The sequence below is a fragment of the Myotis lucifugus genome, unplaced genomic scaffold (assembly GCF_000147115.1).
Source record: "Myotis lucifugus unplaced genomic scaffold, Myoluc2.0 scaffold_235, whole genome shotgun sequence".
Classification (NCBI taxonomy): Eukaryota; Metazoa; Chordata; class Mammalia; order Chiroptera; family Vespertilionidae; genus Myotis; species Myotis lucifugus.
This window is the reverse complement of record NW_005871283.1, coordinates 392,611-415,571: the sequence shown is the minus strand read 5'-3', so window position 1 is coordinate 415,571 and position 22,961 is coordinate 392,611. Positions and strand designations below refer to the sequence as shown.

At 39.5% G+C, this 22,961-nt stretch overlaps 1 protein-coding gene across 1 annotated transcript in view; it reads left to right on the top strand.

The window, feature by feature from the left end:
- Positions 1 to 22,961, top strand: part of GPATCH2L (G-patch domain containing 2 like) — a 50,126-nt gene that overhangs the window by 17,364 nt on the left and 9,801 nt on the right. The window contains 5 exon segments of the mRNA XM_023762183.1: positions 2,876 to 3,052; positions 4,814 to 4,890; positions 8,094 to 8,161; positions 9,513 to 9,552; positions 12,357 to 12,442. Of these exon segments, the coding sequence (XP_023617951.1) occupies positions 2,876 to 3,052; positions 4,814 to 4,890; positions 8,094 to 8,161; positions 9,513 to 9,552; positions 12,357 to 12,442 (448 nt within the window).

Sequence of the window (22,961 nt, the reverse complement as noted above, 5' to 3'; positions counted from 1 at the left end):
CTATATGCAAATTGACCAAACGGCTAAACCACCGGCGGAACGACTGGTCGCTATGACATGCACTGACCGCCAGGGGGCAGACACTCAGCGCAGGAGCCCCTCCCCGAATTGCCCCGCTGCTGTTGCTGGTGGCCTCCCTCTGTGGGAGGCAACCCCAGTGGGCCAGTCTGGGGATGGCACTGGTCAGCCCCGCCTCGAATGCCTTGCTGCCAGTGGCCTTCCTCTGTGGAAGGTGACCCCAGCGGGCTGATAGAGGGATGGTGAGTGGCTGGCCCCGCCCCGAATCACCCTGCCGCCATTGCTGGAGGTGACTGGGTGGGTCGATTAGGGGATGGCGCTGGCTGGCGAGCGGCTGGCCCCACCCCCCCATCGCCCCTCTGCCACCGCTGATCGCTGCCTTCCCCCACCCCTCGCCGTCCTCTACCCACTGGCACGTGCCTTGGCTGGCCTGGTGTCACCTGCTCACCAGTCCCGCCCCCTGCCGACCCCTTGCCGACCTGTTGTTCTGCCTTTTCAGTCAATTTGCATATTATGCTTTATTATATAGAATTCTAATGTCTATCTTTAATTCATCTATGAACATGGTTTGATGAGATGCTGTAGTGGTTCTCAAATTGTGGTCCCCAGATAAGCTTAGTATCACTAGGGAACTTGTTAGAAATGCAAAGCTTTGGTCCTGCCCAGAGCTGAATCAGAAACTATGGGGATAGGACCCAGAAGTCTGTGTTTCAACAACCCCTACTTGCCCTGTGATGCACATTAAAGGTTGAGAACCACTGCTTAAGAGAAACAGCTGTTGGTGGTGTGTTTCTTTAAGAGAACACTTTCAGTAACTTCTTTAGTGGCAATATCTGCTGCTATTCACAACTATGCAGCTTTCATTTCCCCTTTTAGTGAGCTCCACAGTGATTTAAGAGTTATCATTATCCTCGGTGTTAGTAGCCCATGAATCTGCTACTTCATGTGATGGGCATGTCCCAAGAAGTTTCCCTGGGATCCAGCATACATTAGAGAATGAATGTATTATGACCTTCTTAAATGTTCTTGCAATAATTTCCTACATCCTTGCTGTTTTGAAGTGGGGGGAGCAGACAAGTTATCTATCTTAATCTTTGTTGGCAGGAATAAACTGTTGGAAACTGAGATGCTATTATTGTAGCCAATAGAAAGATAGTTGAGCCCAAAACCTGGATATATGGATTTAGTCTTGACTTTGTCATTATTGAAGAGCCTTGGGCAAATGAAATAACTTCTTGACGTAAACCTTGGGGGACTATATTATTTGTCTCTGGTTAGCTTTTTTCCTGATAGCTTGGATTGCTAGTGTCGAGATGATTTTCTGTCCCATTAATGAGGTACCAAGGAAAAAACAAGGTATGGGATACATTCTTTATTCGCCTATTATGAGAAATTCTACTATAGCAAGAGATCCCTCAGAAACAGCTATAAACATTATATTTTATATAATATATATATTTTAAATATAATGTTACATCCAATAAACATTTCAAAAAAAGGTTTAAAATATAATATTTCCAAAACGGTGCTAACATAGTATAATATCACAAAAGTTGTAGGAGATATTAAAAATCTGAAATAACAGGATTACTTCTACTATATTCTAAAATGTTTTATTTCTCTGGCTTTATTTTTGTTCATCAGTTAATGTTGTTCATTATATTCCACAAATGAGTGAGATCATGTGATATTTATCTTTCTCCGACTGGCTTATTTTGCTTAGCATAATGCTCTGCAGGTCCATCGATGCTGTTGCAAATGGTAAGAGTGCCTTCTTTCTTACAGCAGTGTAGTATTTTCCATTGTGTAGATATACCACAGTTTTCTAATCCACTCATCTCTGACGGACACTTGGGCAGTTTCCAAATCTTAGCTATTGTAAATTGTGCTGCTATGAACATAGGGGTGCATATATCCTTTCTGATTGGTGTTTCTGATTTCTTGGGATATATTCCTAGAAGAGGGATCACTGGGTCAAATGGGAGTTCCATTTTTAATTTTTTTGAGGAAACCCCATACTGTTTTCCACAGTGGTTGCACCAGTCTGCATCCTCGCCAGCACTTGTCATTTGTTGATGATAGCCGTTCTGACAGGTGTGAGATGGTACCTCATTGTCGTTTTGATTTGCATCTTTTGGATGATTAGTGACTTTGAGCATGTTTTCATATGTCTCTTGGCCTTCTGAATGTCCTCTTTCGAAAAGTGTCTATTTAGGTCCTTTGCCCATTTTTTGATTGGATTGTTATCTTCCTTTTGTTAAGTTGTATGAGTTTCCTGTAAATTTTGGAGATTACACCCTTATCGGAGATAACATTGGCAAATATGTTCTCTCATGCAGTGGCTTTCTTATCGAGAAACAGCTAGTTTTGAATTGAGAAACATTTGTGGGCTTTGAATCCCAAAGTTCATTTATGCCCCCGAGAATGGTAGGAGGCAGTTTATTTTTTGTGGTTAAGGCTTTGGAGTTAGTCAGGCTTTGAGTTCAAATCCTGGCTTCATTATATACCACCTGACCTTGACTTCTTTGGACTTTAGTTGCTTCATTTGTAAGTTGGAGTTAGTGTAAGGTTTGGAAGAAATAACATATTTACAGATTTTTAGCATGGGTCGTGGTAGGTGTAAGGGCTCAGTACTAGTAAGTGGCAGCTTTATTTTTGTGCTATTAAAAGCATTCCAGTTTGATATCCCAGTTTTCATCATAATATGGATCAAGAAGAAGGATCAAAACAGTTTTTTGTACTTTGACTTTATTTAAAAGTATTCTTAAACCTATAGCACTGAGAAGTTATTCTCCCATTTGGTTTTTGATTGAGCATGTTAATATTCCAGCTTATGAAAATGATCTCTTTACTTTAGGGGATGATGAGCAGAGTGATTGGTTCTATGAAGGAGAATGTGTCCCAGGATTCACTGTCCCTAATCTTCTGCCCAAGTGGGCTCCTGATCATTGCCCTGAAGTAGAAAGAATGGATTCTGGACTGGATAAACTTTCAGACTCCACATTCCTTTTACCTTCTCGGCCAGCTCAACGAGGTGAGTTCTGAGGAGACCAAAATATACTTCATGCTTTTATGGTTCTCTTTGGGGAGAATCATCCAACGGTATACATACTCCTTCCTTTAAGCATGTATTAACTATCTGAATTTTGGAGCTGGTCCAGAGATTTTTCTAGAGGATTCAAGCGTGGGTCTCGAAGCTTGAGGTTCTCTTTATTCTTACCTAAATCAATGTCCTGAAGGAAAGCAAGGCATTCCTTCAGCTTGCTGTTGCCATTTGTGCCAGATTTAGGAAGTGTGTCATGGCTGTTTATCCTGCTGTGACTGATGGGTTACTGAGTGCTCACTGGAAGCCTGAAGCACTGGGTCTTAGAACAGATTTCAGTAAGAACATTCACATACAAGTTACAGTGGCTTTTAAAAAAATATATGTTTTTATTGATTTCAGGAGAGGAGTGGAGAGGGAAAGAGAGATAGAAACATCAACGATGAGAGAGAATCATTGATCGGCTGCCTTGTGCACGCCCCCTACAGGGGATTGAACCCGCAACCCGGCATATGCCCTTGACTGGAATCGAATATGGGACCTTTCAGTCCGCAGGCTGACTCTCTCTCCACTGAGCCAAACTGGCTAGGGCACAGTGGCATTTTTTGAATGGATGATTTAAAAATATTCTTTAAATTTAAAAAATTCTCTTATTGTGGGCTTTAGCACAAATACACATTCCTTCCCTTTGCTTTTCCTTCAATAATGTAGCAGATTAGAGTGGAAGAAGCTGAGGTCGGGGAGAAGGAAATGTGATAATACTGTCTGGGAGTGTCAGTCTCTGACTGACAGTCACCTCATTTCCTTGGGGTCTCAGGGTTATTTAAGATATTGATCAATGATTCTCTCTCAACATTGAACAAAACTGTTTCAGAGGTTTCTTTTAGCTCTATAAATTTATGATTGTAGAATTCTCAATAGTTAATAATCAATTCAGTCAGTTATCAAGTATTAGTTGAGCATCTGTTGGTGATCAGAATTTCACTAAGAGCTGTAAACTCCTGTAGCATTTCATTATGATGAATGTAGGTGGTTGAAAGGCCTTCTCAAAGAAATTGGTTCTTGATAAAGAGTACTCTCTGCCTGAGGAACATCGTGTGCTACCTTAATAATGTTTATCAAACATTTCCATGACCATGTCTAAAAGTTCTTTATGGACTAGTTAAAATACACACAAATAAGCAAGAGTAGGAAGAAGAAGGAACTTAAAAATGGCCTATAATCCCATACCCAGAGACAGTGTCATTGATGACATTTTGGTGTGGTTCTTCCAGTTGTCTTTTCTATGTGTAAAACACATACAGCAGTCAGAACAATGGGATTGGATTATACATGCTATTTTTACCATTATTTCATGAATTAGAATGGCTTTGAGTAATAACTAGCATTTAACTTGTAGTTTTAAATTGTTGATAATACCTCATATTTGTCTAGTTTTTTTTTAGTTTATTAGTACCTTCCATGTGCTATTTCATTTGGTTTCAAACATCCTTATAAGATAGGACTGAGCAAGTGGATAGCCCTCTTTTACAGATGTGGATGCCTAGGTCAAAGGTAAGTGACTTGCCTGAGATCACTACTGGTGACAAAGACTTGGAGATAGTAAATCCTTGACAAATAGCCTGGTGATACTAATTTAAGGGTCAATCTAGTAGATCCTGGGTGAGAAGGACTCTAGTCTCCTAGAAGCATGTCATTGCTAATGAATCTTCTACATTCAGTTACTGAGGACTGCCTTTTTTTTTGTTTTAGGGTACCATTCTCGTTTGAATCGTCTGCCTGGAGCTGCTCGATGTCTCAGAAAGGGGCGAAGGAGGCTTGTTGGGAAGGTGATGGCTCTTACTGTTTACAGGCTCAGTGGGAGGATAATATTCCTTTGGGGATTTGTGTACCCTCTTGATAATCAACGGTGCTGCAGAACACCCTGGAGTTAATTAAGCCAACTGGAATATTTTGCAAGTTCATAGAGTGAACGTTATGTAGATATGGATGGATAAACACATAAAGGATGAAGTTTAATTCATATAGAACTTCTGATAGCAAACACTGTCATTATGACAGTATCTGTTGCCTATAAATCTACAGGCCCGATCTTCCTCTATTCTGTTTTTTTATTAATCTTATATGATTATTATGTAAGTTAAAACACTCTTGACTTCTTTATGACTCTTCCTGAATTCATGGGTGCTTCTTCTGTCCTGTCTTTGGTCTTTTACTCTAAAATTCATTAAAAAGAAAACACTTGGAAAAAAACTTACCAAATTTCAAAACCCCCTGGCCGTGAGGGAGGAATATCTACTTACTCAGGTCTGCCTTTTCCAGTGACTGTGCTGGGCACTCACTTCATTTAATCCTCCCAACAACCTTGAAAAAAGGTGCTATTCCCTGTTAGCAGGTGAGAAAAACTTGGGTTCAAAGACGTTCAGTAATGTCTGATGTTATCCAGATAGAAGTGGCAGAGTAGAGAGTTGAACCTAGGTCTACTTCTCTTTTTTATTTAAATTAAAAAAATTATTTTTTACTTTAGCTTTGAGATTGAATATAGGTTAAGATTGGGGCTCATACCCAGTCAGAGAAGATGGTGGTGGGCCAAGAGTGAGAAAGAGAGAGGCATTTTAGAGCATTAATTAGTTGGTTTACTCAGTAAGCATTTAGAATGCCTATGTGACAGGCTCTGTGCCAACCTGGTTATACTAGGATAGTAGTCAGAGCCACAGTCTGGCTTACGTCAGAGAGTTGCTATCTTATAATTTAATCAGGGAATTGTTTTTTTGAAGTTTTAGTCAAACAAAATAAATGAGGCTATTTTTATTATATGTATTCATCTATGAAAATCCAGATGAACTTATATTCTTTTTATCTTTAAATTCAATTTCAAATGTTTAATTAGAAAGACATTTGATTATTGGAAGAACGATGCCTTCTTTTGGGTTACTCATTTTCCTGACAATAAAAAGCTGCCTTTGTTGTTCTGGGTGCATATTCTTGACAGCTAGCAGGGTATAAGTGAGTACATGGGGGTGGAGGGAAGCAGGAGCTTGGCAGTGGGAAACAGATTGATGGTTTGATCTTTTTCTCTTTATTGGTTAAGCTTGACAAAAGTTTTCCTCTACCACCTACCTTACTTTGTTTCAGCTCCTATAAAAATAAGAACCTTTCACTTCCATGGAAGTAAATCAGTTCAACTTGAAGGCTTCCTTAGGTTTGCCTGGAAGAAAACTAGGGCCTTTTGGATGTCTCTAAGGATTGCAAATGAATAGAATAATATTTACTTGTTTAATTCATCTTCATCACCTTAAAGGGATATTTGTCATTTCTAGCAGAGGTCACTGTTCTGCTTCCCTTTTCCCCCCTCCCCATACCTCTTCTTTTTTTCTAAATTGTAATCATAAATAATGAGTTTCATTCACAGCTCCCTGCTAGCGAGCTGCTAATTACGCCAAGTACTGCTTGTAATTTACATAGTAATAAACTGTAAATTTAAACATTACGGCACTTTAAGTTAATAATTTTTTTTGCTGTAACAAATAGCTCATTTTTCACTCATCTTTTCCCTTGGCCCCACTACCATGGCTGTGTCTATGACCAGGAGGCACAGGTATAGGGCTGAAGAGTATGAAAAATACAGTATGTGAAACCTTTTCATTTACCTCCACTCCTGCCCAAAATCTGACCTCAAATTGATTTTTCATTAGCCAGTTCTGCTAAAATGTGTATCCTAATATTTAAGCTAATTATGCACATAGATGAATACAGATAATAATATTTGTCCAGAAACAAATGCATTTGAGTAGCAGGTTTGACATTCTTGACATGCATGGCCTATGACTTATACACTCTCATCTTAGCACTTACTCATATGTGTATAACTCTTATTTATACACTGTTGGTGTGCTTCCCCGGGCACTGTGATAGATCCTCATTGTAAATATGCTCACGTTAAATGAAGGGTAAGTGCCTTCTGCCATTTTCCAGTTTTTTTGGAGATGATTAGGTTTTGAATTGCTTATAGTGTTAGGGTAACATTTCATGTTGCAAATTCTCAAACCCCAAATTTAGAAAACAATTTATGCAAACTTCTATTTCTTGTTTTAAGAGATGACATTTAACAGACAAAATGCAGGTGACAGTTTTTGTAAGTTCCAAAAATCCTTTGCTATGTATATACATTTACTCAGTAGATATTTAGGTGTTACTAGTGAGGACTCTGTAAATGGAGGTGCTACTGGTCTGTTAAAAATGAGCTGGGTTGAATTTTTTTTAAAAAGTGTTTTTATTTCTATATACTTGAATATCTCCAGGAGATATTACTATTATAAAATACTATATATAGTAAACAATGTTTATAACAACTTTTTTGAAAGACTAAAGAAAAGTAAGTCTAGGGTAACATGAAATACTTTTAAAAAAAATTGATTTTGAGAGAGAGAGGAAGGGAGATGGAGAGAGAGAGAGATTGGTTGCCTCTGCACACACCCCAACTGGGCTGGGGATCGAACTTGGGGCCCCGGTAAATGCCCTAACTGGGAATTGAACTGCGACCCTCCAGTGCATGGGATGCTCCCAGTGGTCGGCAAACTGCGGCTCGTCAAACTGCAGCTCGCGAGCCACATGCAGCTCTTTGGCCCCTTCAGTGTGGCTCTTCCACAAAATACCGGCTCTTCCACAAAATACCGACTTCTGCGCATGGGCCACGAAGTTTCAATCGCACTGTACGTACGCGTCTGCACGTGGTATTTTGTGGAAGAGCCACACTCAAGGGGCCAAAGAGCCACATGTGGCTCACGAGCTGCGGTTTGCTGACCACGGCTGTAACCAATTGAGCCACACTGACCAGTGCAACGTGAAATACTTGTAAGTTAGATTCTCATAAAAATAAATATACTTGCTGTTGGATTTTAAGATTGACATTTGACATGTGCCTTTGAAGTTGCTGGTACATTTATGGGAAAGTGTGAGCTTGATGACAGGTTGTGCTTCATATATTTGTTTCTGTGGTTAGATGACACTCTTGTCTTCCTTGTCTTTTCAGGAGACCAGCATAAGTACTTTGGGTACTGAGAGGATAGGCCATATCATTAGTGACTCCCGGCAGAAAGAGTAAGTGCTTATGTATTTACTGGATATTCTAATCTGTTCCTTGGAGAAAGAAGAAGTGGAAAGTTTTATAAAGGAACCTAGAAATCTGACTTTAGAGCTGAAAGAGGAGATCTTTTTTTTTTTTAATACTATATTTTTATTTATTTCAGAGAGGAATGGAAAGCGGGAGAGAGAAACATCAATGATGAGAGAGAATCATTGATTGGCTGCCTCCTGCACGTCCCCTACTGGGGATCGAGCCCACAACCCAGGCCTGTGCCTTTGACCAGAATCCAACCCTGGCCCCTTCAGTTCGCAGGCCGACGCTCTATCCACTGAGTAAAACCAGCTAGGGCCTGAAAGAGGAGATCTTAATAGTCAACATGGGTAATGCCCTAAACCTATGAGAATTACTATTTTTTTCCTTTCTAGACTAGTTTTTATTTCTTTGCTTTTTATATCTATAGGTGCTGCATTTTAAAAGTAGCCTCCAATGAAGATGCTACATTTTAAACTCATTTTTCTGTCTCTTAAAATTGTTTTTGTTCAAAATGGGTGATTGCCTCTAAATTTGCTTATATTCCCTTCTCATTTTTAGACCTCTATATAGAGAAATATTTTTTTTTGTCCTAACTACTGTGATAAGTACAGCTAAAAAGCCTATGTATAGCTATGGGAAAGTCATTCCATCCCTTCTTGTGACAGCCTGGTCTCCTAACATGATTGGCTCTTTGATGTTTCCTGAACACGTCATGGTCAGTACCCAGTTATGGTCTATACCAGTGATGGCGAACCTATGACACTCATTTTTTTGGTTGATTTTTCTTTGTTAAATGGCATTTAAATATATAAAATAAATATCAAAAATATAAATATTTGTTTTACTATGGTTGCAAATATCAAAAAATTTCTATATGTGACACTGCACCAGAGTTAAGTTAGGGTTTTTCAAAATGCTGACACGCCGAGCTCAAAAGGTTCGCCATCACTGGTCTATACCTATCTAGCCTGGGTGAATTTTTAATGTACAAAATAGGCAAGATGTGCATGTAGTTTATGCCCTAGTTGAATTGGGGACCCTGTTGTCACTGCACAGCTGAGAGCATTGTTTTCACAGTCTAATCAAGGGTTTATTTGTAGAGTGTCCAGTCTTTTACATATTACAAGGCTTTTCCTTTGAAGAGTTATTTTCTGCAAAAAAGTTCAGACACATTAACATCTCTTTTCTTTTCTCCTCCAATTCCATCTTTTCCCATTTTTTTCTTTGTCTTCTCTTCATTATGCAAACATCTTTTTATCTTCTCCCCCCCTCTGTAATTTTCCTACTACTACTTTTATTGTTTCTTTACTGTTATTCTCTTCCTCTCTCTAGTGTCTGGTTACCATCAGCTGGGAAAAGGGAACGAAATCAGGTAAGGTCTTTTCTTTATTTTATCTCTATTTTATCACTTGATTTTCTTTTCTTTAGAAAGAATAAAGTGTTGGCTTCTGATTTTCCTTCCCTTTCTGCTTGTGCACATGAGGTAAGGTTCCTGTTTCCTATCTTGTTCTCATTTTCTTGGAGGACTGTTGCCCAAGAATAGGTACTCACTGATAAGACCTGTAGCTACTTGTTAAGTTCAGCTGTAATCTTTAGTTTATTACTTATAACACACATTTCATAGGAATCCCATTTTTATTTTTATTTTGAACTTTGCAGTAAGAAATCAGAATGAACCTCATCTGCTTATTGTTTAGTTCAGCAGCAGACTCTTATGCTGAGAAGTACACTGTTGAAGCCTACACATATGAAACAGAAGAAGTTTACGTAGAGCTGCTTTGGGTGAAGTGGAGTTGAGGGCTTAGAGCCTTGCCCTCTTAGTCTTGTCCCTAGCTACCCACTGAGGGAGCCCTTGGCACATCTAGTCCTTTGTTGTAGGGGACATAATTTAAAAACTATCGATTGTGGCTATTGTTCCTTTATGTTTGAAGCTTTTGATTTTGGAAGAGTGGTTGCTTTATCTTGGTGATTAGTTATAAAATAGATATAATCATTATATCAGACTTGTTATTTCATAGAAATAGAGTAAGGACAATGCTGAAGAATAATCATTGATATAAAAATATTAAGTAAATAGTGCAGGTGGTGGCCAAATATGGAAAAAGTCATTAAGGTCGTATGTGAAAGACTTTAGGGAACTCCAAGCTAGAGTGCTCATCATGGTTGCCTCAGAGGATCTAAAGGCAGCGGGGATCTTTGGGGATATATTATTTACAGATGAGGTTTAATCTGTTTGTCCCAAGTCATAGAGCTTGTAGAACCTCGACTGGAACCTCTGACACAGAGAACAGTTCCATAGTTTGTATTCTCTTAAGTTCTTTTGTAATGACCATTTGGTGTTCTTTCAGTCTTAAAATATATTTAGTTCTGAAATTTTGGGGAGGTTTATTTATTGTGGAAAAAGTCTAAAGAAAGTAGCAAAGGTAAAGTAAGGTACTTTTATGTATAGTGTCCTACTTGATCCTTGCAACCACCTTTTGAGGTCCATAGATGTTTTATAGATGATAAACTGAAATCCTATATAATAAAAGCCTAATATGCAAATTGACCCAATGGTGGAATGATCAGTCGCTATGATGCACACTGACCACCAGGGTGGCAGCGGGTGGGGCGGGGGTAGAGGGGGGGACGGCAAGTGGGCGGCGCCAGGCCAGCCAAGGCAGGTGTCAACAGGGGAGCCCCCAGTTGCCCCACTGGTCACGCCACAGATCGGCCCTAATCGCCAGCCAGGCCTAGGGACCCTACCGCAGTGGTCGGCAAACTCATTAGTCAACAGAGCCAAATATCAACAGTATAATGATTGAAATTTCTTTTGAGAGCCAAATTTTTTAAACTTAAACTATATAGGTAGGTACATTGTTATTAACTTAATTAGAGTACTCCTAAGCTGGCCTTTGCTAAAAACGTCCTCAATCTGATGGAGGTACGTTCGCTGAGGTTGACCCCTTCCAACTCTCCCATCCACACTCGTCTTGTATACTTGTTTCGTCTATCTCCTTTCGTTCATCCTCTCTATATGGCCAAACCATCTCAACATACCTTTCTCAATCCTCGACACTACATCTTCTTTCATTCCACAACGTACCCTAAAATTAACTTAATAAAATTTCAGTTGCACTGTACATGCGCGCCCGCACGTGGTATTTTGTGGAAGAGCCACACTCAAGGGGCCAAAGAGCCGCATGTGGCTCACGAGCCGCGGTTTGCCGACCACTGCCCTACCGGTGCACAGATTTTGTGCACCGGGCCTTTAGTTACTTTATAAACTGAAAGCAATGTTTCATTCAGCCCTCATAAAAGTCCTATAAAATAGGTAAGACAGAAAGCAGTACATTCATTTCCCAGGTGAGGATAGTAAAGCTTAAAGTGATTATGTAGTTTTTAATACATGACTGCTCAGATGGTAGACTGGAACTAAATATTCTAATTCTTAATGTAGTTCTGTTTTCACTACACTGTGCTGCTGGTATGTGCTAACCAGTTATTCACTGGAAACATTTGCCAGGATAAGGAAATGAAAAGGTAATTTTATGCTAGTCTTAGGCCCAAGGGGTGGTAATCAACAGATGTAAGTTTCTGTTATGTCAGTTATAAAGTACAGTTGACCCTTGAACAACATGCATATGAATTGTGCAGGTCTGCTTATACACAAATTAAAAAACAAAACAAAAACTGAAATGTATTTTCTCTTCTTTATGATTTTCTGAATAACATTTTCTTTTTTTTAGCCTTCTTATAGGAATACAGTATATAATACACATAGCATATAAACTATATGTTAACAGACTGTTTATGTTATCAGCAAGGCTTCTGGTCAACAGTAGGCTGTTAGTAGTTACGTTTTGGGGAAGTCGGAAGTTATACATGAATATTCGACCTGTGCTGGGGGTTGGTGCTCCTAACCCCCATGTTTGTTCAAGGGTCCACTGTACTGTCCTCTGCCATTTAAGTAATTATTGTTTATCAGAAGTTTTTGGAAAAGAATAGTTTTTTGGGGTGGTAGATGAGCTGTGCTGGGTACACTGTTGGATGTGCAAAACCTTACTGACGGGTGTCTGTGGGACAGCAAAGGAGTTGAATGGTCAAAGCGAAAAAGTAATCAAGTAGCAGGTTACTCTTTCCAATCACGTCTGTTTTGTATACGCTTTACTAAGATAATCTTATTTATTTTTGCAGTTTAATCCCCTCTCTCCCCTTTACTCCCTGGATGTTCTTGCTGATGCTTCTCACCGACGGTGTTCACCTGCACACTGCTCTGCCAGGTAATGGTCTTCTTGTGGCTATTTCTTCCAGACAATGCCGTTTTTCTTTTTACAACACCTTTTGAATTATGAAGTGTGTTTGTGTATAGTGTCCAGTTTGATCTTTACAACAGCCTTTTGAGGTCAATGGATGTTTTCAGATGTAGAAACTGAGGCAGAGTGGCAAGGTAACTTCCCTATGGTCATGTGACTAGTATGTGATTTAAGTTTCAACTTTGACCTAGTTTTCTGGCTCATATTTCATATTTCTTCTACAAGCCCCATCTTCAGAGAACATTATTAATGATCCTTGCCATGACCTGCAAAATTCTGCATAATCTGACTGCTGCCTATATGTCCAAACCCCTTTCATAAACGTCTTTCTCCTCACTGGGGGAGGGATCCAGCTGCACCAGGGAGCTCCATTTTGTTCTTCAAAAGTAGCAACCCTTTCCTGCCTCTGAACCTTCACACGTGCTCCCTTTACTTGGACTGCCGTCTTATAGCAGTTCCCAGGATTGGCTTTTTCTCATCTCAACCTCCTCAGGGAGGACCTCTTAGACCAGGGGTGGGCAAACTTTTTGACTCGAGGGCCACAATGGGTTCTTAAACTGGACCGGAGGGCCGGAACAAAAGCATGGATGGAGTGTTTGTGTGAACTAATATAAATTCAAAGTAAACATCATTACATAAAAGGGTATGGTCTTTTTTTTTTTTTTTTAGTTTTATTCATTTCAAACGGGCCGCATCAGGCCTGCGGGCCGTAGTTTGCCCACGGCTGTCTTAGACCATCCTATTTAAAGGGGCCACCTCTACCACTCTGCTTATTATCTGTTTCTTTTTTATTAGAGCTTTAACATTGTCTATATTGACTTTGTTTATTGGGCTCCCCCCTCTGCCCCCACTAGAATATAAACTTCAAGTGCAGGGACCTTGTCTTGTTCCCTGATATATCCCCAGCATCTAACGCAGTGTCTAGCACTTGCTAGGCATTTAGTATACATTTGTTAGAATGAATCCTGAGCCCACATGGTAGAATGAATTTAGCGCCTCTCAATATAAATTCTCTTAAGTTAGGTGACATGGAAAGTAAATACGGTTTTTATTGTAGCATCTCCTAGCAGGACTAATGTGTACAAAAGAGCAGTTAATAGGCTGAACCAAAGGACTTTTACTGTTTATAGTAGCACAGTGAATTTCTTTCCAAGGTTCTGATGAGTTTCCCCCCTAATATGTTCTTAAATGGATGTGTTCATAACATTTGGGGTACAGAGTACACAAAGAAGTTATTCTTTCATGGATATAAGTAGAACTTCCACTATGGGCTATAACAATAAACTCTGTATCATAAACTGCTGCCAGACCTTCTAGGAGAAGTAGTATTTAAATGGGGAAAGTCTTTTGAAAAGAGAGACTATCACAAATGGTGTTACTAGGAAAGTGGAAAATTGTGGGACGATGATAAACTACTATACGGCCTTTTCTTCAGTAGATTGCAATTTATTCATCATTCATTCATTCAACATTTGCTGACACCCTACTATGTGGCAGGGTCTTTGCTTAGGTAATACCTTAAGGAGCTCCTATTTTCATGGGAAAGTCAGGTGTGGAAATTGACAGTTGCAATATGGATTGATAAGTGCATAAAGGTGTGCACGACATTGATATGAAGCACAGAGGAGGGGCTTCAACTTAGAGGCTCAGGGAGGTTTTCTTAGAGGTGGTGTGTGCAAACTATCTTGGAAGACACAAAATTTCAATCCCTAAGTTAGCAATCCTCAAGCTTTTGTCTTGATACCAAATAAAATAATGGCCATGTATACTTTTTGCTAAGACTATAAGAAGCACTGTATCATGTCAGATGCTGAAAGTGGATTATTAGCCTTCTTTCCTTTACCTCTGCTGCTACCTAGAGCTGTACTGTGCTCAGTATCCATGCTTTTATCAGGCTTGCTGTTGCCTTTAAAACCTCATCCCCCTGGAGTGAGTGTCAACTTCTTGTTTCTTTGTGTGTATCATTATCCATATCATTATTTTCATTCTCTTGCTGGCAGTGCTTGTAGCTAGACTTGGAAACGTAGCGATGTCTAGGTTATGCTTCTGGTGCACTCAGCTCTAGGGAAATGTTGCTTATTGCTCTCCACCATGGCTAAAAGCAAGGGGAGAGAATGTGGACAATGATAGTTCATAGCTTGTCCTTCTAGACATCATTTCTAGAGTAGTGGATACAAAGTGAGTTGACTGTATGAGGTTTTTTGGGAGAAGGGGAAGGTAAAGTGTTTAAACATAAATTTATTTATTTTCTTAAATTTAATTTTTTGTATTGTTCATATGTAGTCTAGTGGCACATAATTGTCCTCTTGTGGCTATTTCTTCCATACAGTGCCATGTATTACATATATATGGTGTGTTTTCTTTCAGATTTTTTACTCATGAGGGTGCACACTTAATAAAGTTTGATGACCACTAATCTATGGGAATGGTCAGCACAAGTGATCTCTATGCAGTTTTTAGAAAATGTGGATGATGGGACACTGAGCCCCTGGGGCTCCCTCTCGTTCCTTTGAAATAGTGGGGTTCCTACCCAGCAAGGGCTCAGTAGAGAAGAAGCAGTTTAGTTTCAGTGTGACTGAGAGATGAGATTGGATTCAGAACTGGATGGTGGGATTTGTGAAAAGTGGACGATTTAACAGCTTGGCACCTAGAAAGGCGAATGTTAAAGAGTGGTGGTAGGGAAGAGGCAGGTGAATGAATAGCAAACTGTTTCTAATGGAAATTTTATCTCTTTCTTGTTCCATTTTATCGGTAGTAGGAAAAATTTCTTTCAAAGCATCTGGGCAGCACTGGGAATTTCACACCCATCATTAGAACGATTTGTGTGTGTGTGGTGACTATGTTATCATTAGTGGTATAATTTTATTTGGCGGAGAGAGAAGTGTTTCCTGTTTTATCACAGCTTTCCCTGAGGAGGGCTGGTGTATTAATTTGCTGTATTGCCTCCTGGCTGTTCCCAGGCTGTTTTTCCTCTTCATCATGGAATTTTTAATGGCCCTAGTGCCTCTTGGGAAGCATGTGAGGAAGAGTTCCTCGGGGAGTGCTTTTCTTTTTTCACATGCCTATAATTACTCTCCTTTAAGAGCACAAAGAGTTTGATAATCATGCCTGAACTGTGAAGGCTTCCTCCGTCTGGTTATGGCGCTGAGGCTGCTTCCTGCCTGGACATGGCCAGTTCCACAGTCCCCCACACTCAACTGCAGGGGAGTGAGGAGCCTTTACCCACCTCCTCACCGCTGCATCATAATACAGCTCTGGTTCTCAGCAGGAGGCCTGGAGGCTGCTTGGGGGCCATGAGTGACTTTCTTGTTTAGTATTTCATTGCTACAAACAAAGAAATAATGAGACCGAGATTTTAAGAGGTCATTTTATTGATGTTTCATTTTAATACAGCCCAGATGGCAGGCGCAATGGATGGGAGAGAGAGTCTTTGTGGTGGTTGTGCCACGTTATAGATTTGTGGGACAAGAGGTTTTCAGAAATACCACTCTAGCAATACTTAATTTGGTGGTTTTCAAACCTGGCTGCACTTTGGAATCACCTGAGAAACTTTGAAAAAAATATCCATGCTGGGTTCCACGGCCCATGATTATGATTTAATTGGCCTGGGATGAGGCCCAGGCATTGGCATTATTTTAAAGCTCCCTGTGACTCTGATATGCTGCCAGGGTTAAGAACTGTTGCCCTAAATGCATATGGTTTTATGAGTGGTGCTTTGTAATTTGCTTAACAGGAAATCTCATCATAATTGGCATGAGCTCTGTGCTTTGATATTGTGAGCATGATTTTTTGTGGGAGGTAGAACACTGGACATCTCTTAGCTTTGGAGAACTGCTGTAGGTGAGAAGAGAGTGTTAGGGATTAGCTCAGTGCTTTGCACGTAGTGATTAACATGTGGGAGGAGTTGCTGGGTGGGTGTATGGATGACATTCTTAAACCCCCTGTTTAGGTTTGGTTGTTTAGATTGCTAGTATTGGGGTGTTACTATTAAAATAGTATATACTTGGTGTTGGTGTTAAGAATTGCTGCTGCTCCAACAGCAGAAGGTGTAATTGACGTTCTGGTAGAGGCAGTGGTATTGCTGTCAGGAACTCAGTCAGAGCATGGTAATAAGGAGCTAGTGCTGTAGGCTGCTTTTCCCAAAATGAGAGTTATTGATTATCCAGGATAGCTTTTCTTACCATTATTGCCTTAGAAAACCAAAACTGAAACTTACCAACTGCTATATCTCTCTGCATGATGCACAGGTCACCAGTTGTAGTTTTTGAATGTCACATGGCAGCTGTGGGTTTTCTTCAATTTTCCTTGCTTTTGGGTAGTGATTTGGTAACGAATCACCATTTCCCTTTATTTCTTGTGAAGTTCTCAGTCTCATATTAGTGGATACTAGACCCAGGTAAGACTCTTGGCTTTACCTGGGCAAATGACTTGACCTCCCATACCTCAATTTCCTCATCTGTAAAATAGAACATTAATATTTATTGGGCTAGTGATGATCAAAATGAAATATATATTTGAATATTTCATATACTAGTAGCTAATATTATTTTTGTTATATAGTTACTACCTTACCTTGTCCTTAGGATAATTAATAGTTTTACAAAGTTGGCTTCCAGAGCTGTTCACTAATGAGATGTGTACAGATTCTTGAGGTGCTTAAATGGCCTCAAATGGACTATAGAGGAGGCATTTGGACAGTATGTGGGTATAAAAGAGAGACCTTCCTGCCCATTAGAGATTTGAAATATGATAGGCTGTGCTCATTGTAATTCATTTTATCTGTTCACAAACGTTATGATCTGCATATCAGAGTTGTGTGCCCAGCTGGCTGTGCCACTTGACAAGGAGTTTCAAAGAGCAAGAAGAAGACTCAATTCATGCTATTATTTCTGACCTTTGGAGCCGTAGTAAACAGCCCCAGGTTTTACCTCAGGGCTTGGGGGAAAGAACCTTTTGTTAGTCCCGTGTCTGTGGGGGTTGCTATGATGCCCAGCAGCTCTTGCTCACCTCTTTAGCGCCTTAGTTTTGGCCATGTGAGAAGTGTTTCTGCTGTAATATTGTCCATAATGCTGTCAGTTCTACTGGAATTTCCCATTATGTAGTACACAGTTCTGGAGTCTTTGTCCTCTGTTGGAGGGTCTTGTTTATAGCAGCTCTCAGCCAGCTGGCATCTTCCTGCCTAACTGGAGTGATGAAAGCATTTTTCTCTCTGTTTTTCCCTTGTAATATACCCATCTTTCCAACTGGTGTGAATCTGTTCTGCTCCTGTGGGTGGCATGAAACAGCTTCACGATGTGTCAGCCTTGGCCCAGCCAAGGGAAGTAGGTTACGGAGAGTTTTCAGGTGTTAGTGAGCAGTTTGTCACAGACCACTGAGGGTTAGTTTTGAGTGAACACACTAGTGGAATTGCTAGGATCTCTTCCTGTTGAATAAACCTCCACTGTGTCCTATAATTGTGAAGTGGTTTTCTCTCCTTAGTTGCTTCAAGTGTCAGAGGCCTGGATCCTTTGCTATGTGTCAGTCTGTGAAAATATTTCCCCTACTGGGTGTTTATTAAAAGCCAGTTAACTCTGAAGATGAAACACAGATGAGGAAAGGGGTGTCTCTTTTTCTCTAGATTTAATTCGTTTGCCCCCATTTCACCTTGGCACTTTGCTTGTTCCTTAATTACATCGCAGAGTCTGTGTCTGTTAGTTCTTTATACATCGACCTCCCTCACTATGTTGTGAGCTCCTGGTGGGAGGGCACTGGGCTCAGTCATTTTGTATATACCCTCTCCACACTCAGCATAGTGCTTTACATAGGGTAGGCCTTCATACATTTTTGTTAACAATAATTGAGGTGAATAGATTAGTAATTAAGGAGAATAATTGGAATATATGATATACATGAACTTTGGTCCTTAGAAATATTAATAATTTTTTCTTGACATTACTAATTTGTAAATGTTTAAGGAATAGTATAGCAAATAAATAGCTTTACACAATAAATCTTATTTTATGCAAAATAATGAATTTTCCATTGGGTTTTAAAAATGAGTGATTTTTGAAGGTGAACTATCCCTTAAATTAGTTTGACATTGGCAGATAAAGACTGTTTTCTCTCCTTAGGAGTGACTCTAAACATCTTTGTTCTAAATCTAAAGCAGTCACTTCAGTTATTTTTTGCCAACATTGGCTCTATTAAACATGCATGTTTTTCTCAAAGTAATTTTTCCCCCTAAAAGTACATTCCTGCCCCAGGGACATAGTGATCTGCCCAGTTTCCTAAGTAACACTGCAGTTTTAAAAACTCACCTGATCTTTTGGTTACCTGCAGTAAAAAAGTAAAATAAAAATGTGTTTATGCAAGGATATACAGAATATTCTTTCAGTTAATTGTTCATCTTTAGCATTCACCTTCACACTTATATGATATGAATGTAGTGACTTTTCCTAAAGTAAGAATTTTAAAAAATATATATTTTTATTGATTTTAGAGAGAGGAAGGGAGAGGGATTGAGAGATAGAAACATCAAAATAAGAGAGAAACACCGATGGGCTGCCTCCTGCACACCCCTCACTGGGGATCAAGCCCGAAACATGGGCCAGGTTGAAGTAAGACATTTTTAAAGATTGTATTTGTTCCTTTTAATGCTTATTTCCCCCATACATTCTTTTGGGCGGATGCTGCTGAATGTGATGCTTTTTAAAAAAATACATATGTATTATTGATTTTTTTTTACAGAGAGGCAGGGAGAGGGATAGAGAGTTAGAAACATCGATCAGCTGCCTCCTGCACACCTCCTATTGGGGATGTGCCTGCAACCAAGGTACATGCCCTTGACCGGGATGGAACCTGGGACCCTTCAGTCTGCAGGCCTATGCTCTATCCACTGAGCCAAATCGGTTAGGGCTGAATGTGATGCTTTTAGGGAAAGTGCTGACCTGGCTTCATGAAGTAAGACATTTTTAAAGACTATTTGTTCCTTTTAATGCTCATTTCCCCCATATATTTTTTTGGGCGGATGCTGCTGAATGTGATGCTTTTAGGGGAAGTACTGGCTTCATGCTGTGAAGCAGGGCTGAGGAATACTGAGGCTCCATCAGATGAAACAGAACAGGCCTAGCCTGTCTTTTCTGTAGGTTAATTACTTATATATTGGGGAACAATATTTTTGTCTACATTTATATTAATTTTAATCATCTTATTATTCTTTAAGTTAAATATTTAGATCTTTTATTGATTAGCTTATTAGCTTTGGAAATTTGGTATATTTTTTAACTCAGTAATTTCCACAATGGGTAGAAACATATTGGTATTACTAGTACTTGAGAAGAAATTTGAAAATAAACATATTACTGATTCTTCTCCCACCCCAGCATGGTGGGGGTTGTGTATTTTTTAAAAGCTTCTTACATCATTCTGATAAACATTTGCTGTTTCAATTGAGAAGGAAGTTTTAATAATTTGTGGGCATTTTAGCTTAATTAATATCTAGCTTTTTTCGCCCCCTACATAATTGAAAGGTCCCCTCCCCCCACATATAGTACCTCGTTTTGCAACACAAAAACAACTGTACACTGCTCTTGAAAAAGAGTTTTTAAAAATCTAGTTAACAAAAGCTGCTTAATACCAAAAGCTGAAGAAATAAGAACTCAGGCTGACCTGTTTGCAGGAACACATTCATGTAGAAAAGGGGAGTTAAGTAATATACTCTGAAGGGACAGATGAGAATGAGGACATGAAAGGATAACACCTACACTTAAAAAAAAATCTAGCTAAATCTGCCCTTTCTCCTATAGGGAGGGGCTCTGTGTGTTTAGAAAGAGAAGCACAGGCTCTTTTTCTGTGTCTTTTGTGATATCTCACTTGTTCATTGCCCTTTTCAGTCTATATCTTGTGAGTAGACAGTGATACTGTCAGAGTAAAATAACACAAATTAAAGAAATAACACATTAAAAATAAAAGAAGCCAAGGTGGTTAAATACTACAAAGTGAAATGGGTAGATCAGTGTATTTTCCCTTCTCATTCTTGATTCTTTATGTCTGCATTTGACTGATAGGCAATTATTTTGGGATAAACAAAAAATGGAAACGACCTCTTGAATAGGAAGCTGAGGCTGCAGCAGTTTCCTGCCTCATGCTCAGGTTCCAGCCTCACATAGATTATTCATTACTCCTGACCAGGGCTGTCCTGTGTTCTGAATGTGCTCTGCAGTGTGGCGGGTTCCATGTCCTGTCTCCTTTAAATCCTCTTGCTGCAAGCATCCAGCTTCCTCCTTGCTTTCCCGGGGCTTGCTCTGGGTTCTCTTCCTTCTTAGTCCTCTAAGGTTTTTTCCAAGCAGACAGAGCCCTCACAGGGAAATGTAGATTTTCCCATGACTAGTGTCCACTTGAAACCCAAAACAAGGACAGTGTCTTACTGTCCTTTTATAATAATTTGACTGTTTCTCTTCCTCCCTCCCCAGAACTTAACTAGGAATGAGGTGGTAGAAGTAGAACATTTACCACAGAGAAAAGTAACAGGCTGGAGGCTTAGCAGTTGGGGGGCATTTAATGTAGGACAATTAACCCTGAAGTCTGTACCATCAATGAGCAGGGAAGAGTGGGGATCCAAGAACCGTGGCCCAGAGGGGCAGGGCATCATAAGGACCACCTGAGCCTTTGTGTTCACAGCAGTCCCCTAAAGACATTGCAGAATATAGTGCTGTTTAATAACCTATGTGCATAGTTGCAGGTACGTAATACTTATTTTCATAGTTAAATAAGTATCTTTTAAAACCACAGTATTTCTATTTAAAATGCTCAAAAATTTAAACATTGGTACATAAATAGTTTTATCTTTTTACTCCAAAATGTGTCATTCCTTGAAAAAGTGAGATAAATGATATTGACCAAGGCCATAAGGAGTGGTGATATAATAGGTGCCCTTAACCATCTTACTGACATATATCAAATATGCAAAACTGTGAAAATGATGAATAGTGTGTAAATAAAAGGCAGTATTTATTTAGTTCAGCCCACGTTGATACTCTGAGAATTAAAATCTTAAAGCCCTTGAAGTACTTTTCTTAGGCTTTTTATTTTGCATCTATTTCCTAAAGCCCAGTATTTTATAAACATTGATCTTGAAGAAGCAATGTTTTTCAAAATTAATTGAAGGACAATGTACATATAGAGGATTTTATAAAGAAATATATACCTGATGAATTTTCAGCATCCAGAAACAGAACATTACCAGAAACCCCAGAAGCTCCTAGCCACTGACCCTCTTCCCCACACCCTGCAGCTCAAAAGTACCACTGTCCTGATGTCTAATAACAGTGTTTAGTTTGAAGAAATGGTGTAACATTTAATCTAAGAAGTTTTGGAGAGTCCTTGAATGAGCTTCTGGTAAAGAAGAAAGTGCGTGAATATGAACTGTTACCCTTTGACTTGTTTCTCTTTCTCAAGTACGTTAGGAGAAGCAGGATTGAATTAGAGCAAAGTGCCTGGGCAGTTTGAGTTTGGGTCTGAATTTACTGAACTACCTTGTTTGTAGAAAAGATGGAAACTATTCTGTACATTTCTCTGTTTTGAGGAGAAACAAATTTTATAGCATCGGTTTCTTTTCTGCCCTTGTCTGGCTTCAAAAGGAATTACCATACCATCTCTGCATTTAGACTAAAGGCCTGTCTACTTTTGACATTCTGTCATCTGTGTTTCTTATTAAATCAGCATGCTGATTTAAACTTATTTCCGGGACTTATGTAAGGTATGAAAGATGAATTGTTTCCCCTTCTTTACACACTTACATTCACACATTTCACGTTGGAATTTTGGAATTAACTACTCATGGGATACTTAACCTAAAGTTAACTCTTTTTCCCATATAGACGAGAGTGATCAATAAAAAGTGATTTGGATGGACTTTGCCAAACCACAGGCTTTCTAGTGTAAATCTTTGTCTATTTTGGTGTTCCTTGCATTCTAAAAAATTTCTTCTGATTTCAGTCAAATTTTTATCTTTTTTTTTTTAATATATTTTATTGATTTTTTACAGAGAGGAAGGGAGAGAGATAGAGAGTTAGAAACATCGATCAGCTGCCTCCTGCACATCTCCTACTGGGGATGTGCCCACAACCCAGGTACATGCCCTTGACCGGAATCGAACCTGGGACCTTTCAGTCCGCAAGCCGACGCTCTATCCACTGAGCCAAACCGGTTTCGGCAAATTTTTATCTTTCTTGCTTATAAATTGGATGGTCTTAAGCTTTTGCTATTTGGAGAAAAGAGCATGTGAGAAAGAGAAAGAGGGAGATAAGAAGGGAGGGAGGGAGGGAGGAAGCGCGAGCACATACATATATGTACTTTTAAACTGAAAGTTGCCAGATTGGCAACTCCCACTCCCCCCATAGGAAAATTTGTCCATTCAACAGTTGTCTTGTTGCCTTGCTAACCAGGTTCTCTTAGATTTGACTGAGATTCCAGTTTCAAGACTACCAAGCCATGAGACTTGATCCCC